The 3429-nt window shown below is 42.6% G+C and overlaps 1 protein-coding gene across 1 annotated transcript; it reads left to right on the plus strand.

The window, feature by feature from the left end:
- The first annotated feature begins 1556 nt into the window (after positions 1-1556).
- Positions 1557-2353, plus strand: LOC109828212 (serine/threonine-protein phosphatase 7 long form homolog). Its single transcript, XM_020395242.1, has 2 exons — positions 1557-2266; positions 2341-2353. The coding sequence occupies exons 1-2, from the start codon at positions 1557-1559 to the stop codon at positions 2351-2353; spliced, it is 723 nt and encodes a 240-aa protein (XP_020250831.1).
- The last annotated feature ends 1076 nt before the right edge of the window (positions 2354-3429 follow it).

Below are 3429 nucleotides of genomic sequence, written 5' to 3' on the forward strand. Positions count from 1 at the left end.
TGAATAACAAGATTACGAATTTTGTGAGGAAATGTGAAAATTAGAGGGGAAATTATCAATAAATGTGAAAATTAGAGGGGAGATTATCAATAATTTTGTAAAATTTGTGAAGAATTAGTGTGGAAATTATCAATAATTTTTGTGGAATTAGTGGGGAAATTATCAATAATTTTGTGAAATTAGAGGGGAAATTATCAATAATTTTGTGGATTATTTACGAATTTTGTGAAGAAAAATCAAATAATTTTGTGCATTTAGAGGTGAAATTATGAATTAATGTGGAAATTAGAGTTACTACCTAAATGTAAAAATTAGTAACAATCAATATTTATTTTGCTTTTCGTGTAATATTGATCTTGAATTTTTCACTCTTCAGAGTTAACGATGAACGATCGAATCGTAATTCTCTGTTCTTATGATGGGAAGATTAATTACCTCGAAAATAATATGCCTGTTTATGAAGGAGGCGCGACGAGACCGTTGTTCATAACAAAATCGTGTAGTTCGATGAGTTGGTTAATGAATTACACAAACTTACATTAACTAACTCACGTGAGTATCACCTCAGTGTGGTTTGCAATTATCCTGTTGTGGGGAACAGAACAAGTGGCATTCAAATATCAAGTGACTATGATATGGGTCTCATTCATATCTTACACGACGAGAAGCGTTCGGTTGAATTGTTCATTGAAAAACATCAGAGGGATTTGGACAAATCGTTGAACTCCCAAGGAATGTATTCCCGCATGTTGGAGGATCCTGAAGTTGATTCCATAGGCTTTTTATCTCCTCAACAAGATGAATGTTGGACACAATCACAATACATGAGCGGTCCTTCGTTCGTGGGCACTTCGAATGCTTTCGATACTAACACGGGAATTCAAGAAGATAATGCAAGTGTCGAATCCGAGAATGATGATGAAGAGGAGGGATTACAAATTAATAACATGACATTGATAGATCGTGATGACGGGGAAAACCAACACATCGATGGATGTTATGTTAATAATGAGTATGTCGTCTTAGAGGATCCGCCGCCCGATGAACTTCAAGGAGATGAATGGATTGATAACTCCGCGATGGAAAGTGTTCCTATTGGCACTAATAGCGGTGTTGATACACAGGCTGAAGACTTCTTATTCATGAAGGGAGATCTTTGTATTAGGCGTTGATTTGTATTATGTAGCGTTTTGCACCCATGCATTTCACCCATGCATTTGTATTATGTAGCGTTTTGCACTATGTTTTGGTAATGTATGTCATTCGTTTTGTATTCTGTATGATACTTTGTTCATTTCACCCATGCACTTGTATTATGTAGCGTCTTGCACTCTGTATATATGCTCATATTTTAATCACATGTCTATTCATTATGGATCCGGGACCAGAAAATCCCGACGTTTTGTACCTTCAGGCGAGTCATTGTTCAGACTATATTGGTTCGGGAGAGGTAATACGAATAAATTAGATATATATTTCTTTGATTAATGTAAATTTTTTATGAATATACTTAAAACGGATTCTCGTTTTATATGCAGCCCGTACCAGACATCACGATGATCGAGCATTCTCAGAGTCATTCGGCTTGGGTCATTGAGGATGAGAGGGTACTATTACTGATCGCTCAGGCCGGTTTTCGACCGTGTTCGACGATTCGTTATATTAGGCTTGATTGGCCGCTCATCACTGCACTTATTGAGAGGAGGAGGCCAGAGACCAACACCTTTCACATGCATATAGGGGAGTGCACCATCACCTTACAGGACGTGGCCGTCATACTTGGACTCCGGATCGATGGACCGGCAGTTACGGGCACCGATGATCATAGTTGGCCGGAGGTATGTGCTAGGCTTCTTGGTCAGGTTCCCGACTTGAGGAGTGGTGCGATGAAGCTATCGTGGCTTCGTCAGACATTTCAGAGCGACATACCAGAGGATGCCTCTATTGAGACGCTTCAGTTTCATGCTCGTGCATACATATTGCACATGATAGGGTGCGTACTATTTCCTGATGCGAGCAAGACTCTCGTACATGCACGATGGCTACCACTGCTGGAGGATTTCGGTGTATGCGGCGCACTATCGTGGGGCAGTGCGGTGTTGGCATATTTGTATCGAGAATTGAGTAGAGTATCTCTGATGCAGAATAAAGAATTCAAGGGATGCTGTACGTTGATACAGATTTGGTCATGGGAGCGCATTCATATTGGACGACCTACTTTACTTATGCACCGTGACTTGGAGGGGCAGTATCCGTTGGCATACAGGTATAATTGTACACACACATATTTCATTCGTAACCTGAATATTTGTACTTATATATTCGCTATTCTGCATATAGGTATAACGTGTGATACACTTAGTACAGATCAGCGACGCGTCACCGTCAGTTTTACCGAAATGAGCTTGATGGCCTCCAACACGAACAAGTAAATATAAAACTCAAGAAGTATGAATAGTATGAATATTATAGTTTTTCTGTATGATACTGATAAATTTTTTATTTTATTTCAGTTCAAGTGGAGACCCTATACACCGTCGGAGCTCGATATGCATTCTCTTGCACCTATCTGCCAAGATAGTCCTGACTTGTGGAGAGCCAGAGTTCCATTGATCTGTTGGGAGATCGTAGAGATGCATGTCCCGGACCGTGTGCTACGGCAGTTTACGCTCTCTCAGCATATTCCAGATCCTGTCGAGCAGATCAATCGTCGGCGGCGTCCTACATCGCACCGGACTGACTGGGCCGTAGTCCGTGCGACCTACATAGACAAGTGGGTTCACAGGTGGGATTGCATACAGGATACGAGGCCCACAACTGTTGACTATACCGCATATATGCGTTGGTATTGGGGTATCACACGTAGATGGATCACGCGTGACTCACATCCCTTAGCTGGACACATACCACGCCCACCGACAGATAGTTACATTCCTAGTGGGATGAACGAGAGAGATTACGTAAGTTTCTAAGCTAAATTATAACATTTTTTATTGAGTTGATACTTAATAAATTGTTTACCACGCATGTCCGTGTTTTAGATAGCATTGAGGCTGATATTGATGCCACCGTTCCTGAGATTCAGGATTCGGTGGCGTTAGGACTCCTCAGCAGGATTAAGAAGACCATAGCGCAGGTGTTTCATAAGACTCACGTCGACGAGTTCGCAGGCCGTGAGGACAGGTCTCGCTCATTTGGACAGGCGTACGCTCGACGTCGACCTGATGGAGCCGGCACTTTGCATGCCGATGGAGCCGACACTTCGCATGCCGATGGAGCCGGCACTTCGCATGCCGATGGAGCCGGCACTTCGCATCTTCATACACAGCCGGATACACAGATAGTTGAGGCTCATCAGCAGGAGCCCAGGGGGCGGGGAAGAGAGAGGGGGAGGGGGAAGAGAGGGAGAGGAAGGAGGGGAGCTATATT

The sequence above is a fragment of the Asparagus officinalis genome, unplaced genomic scaffold (genome assembly GCF_001876935.1).
Source record: "Asparagus officinalis unplaced genomic scaffold, Aspof.V1 AsparagusV1_Un851, whole genome shotgun sequence".
Taxonomy (NCBI): domain Eukaryota; kingdom Viridiplantae; phylum Streptophyta; class Magnoliopsida; order Asparagales; family Asparagaceae; genus Asparagus; species Asparagus officinalis.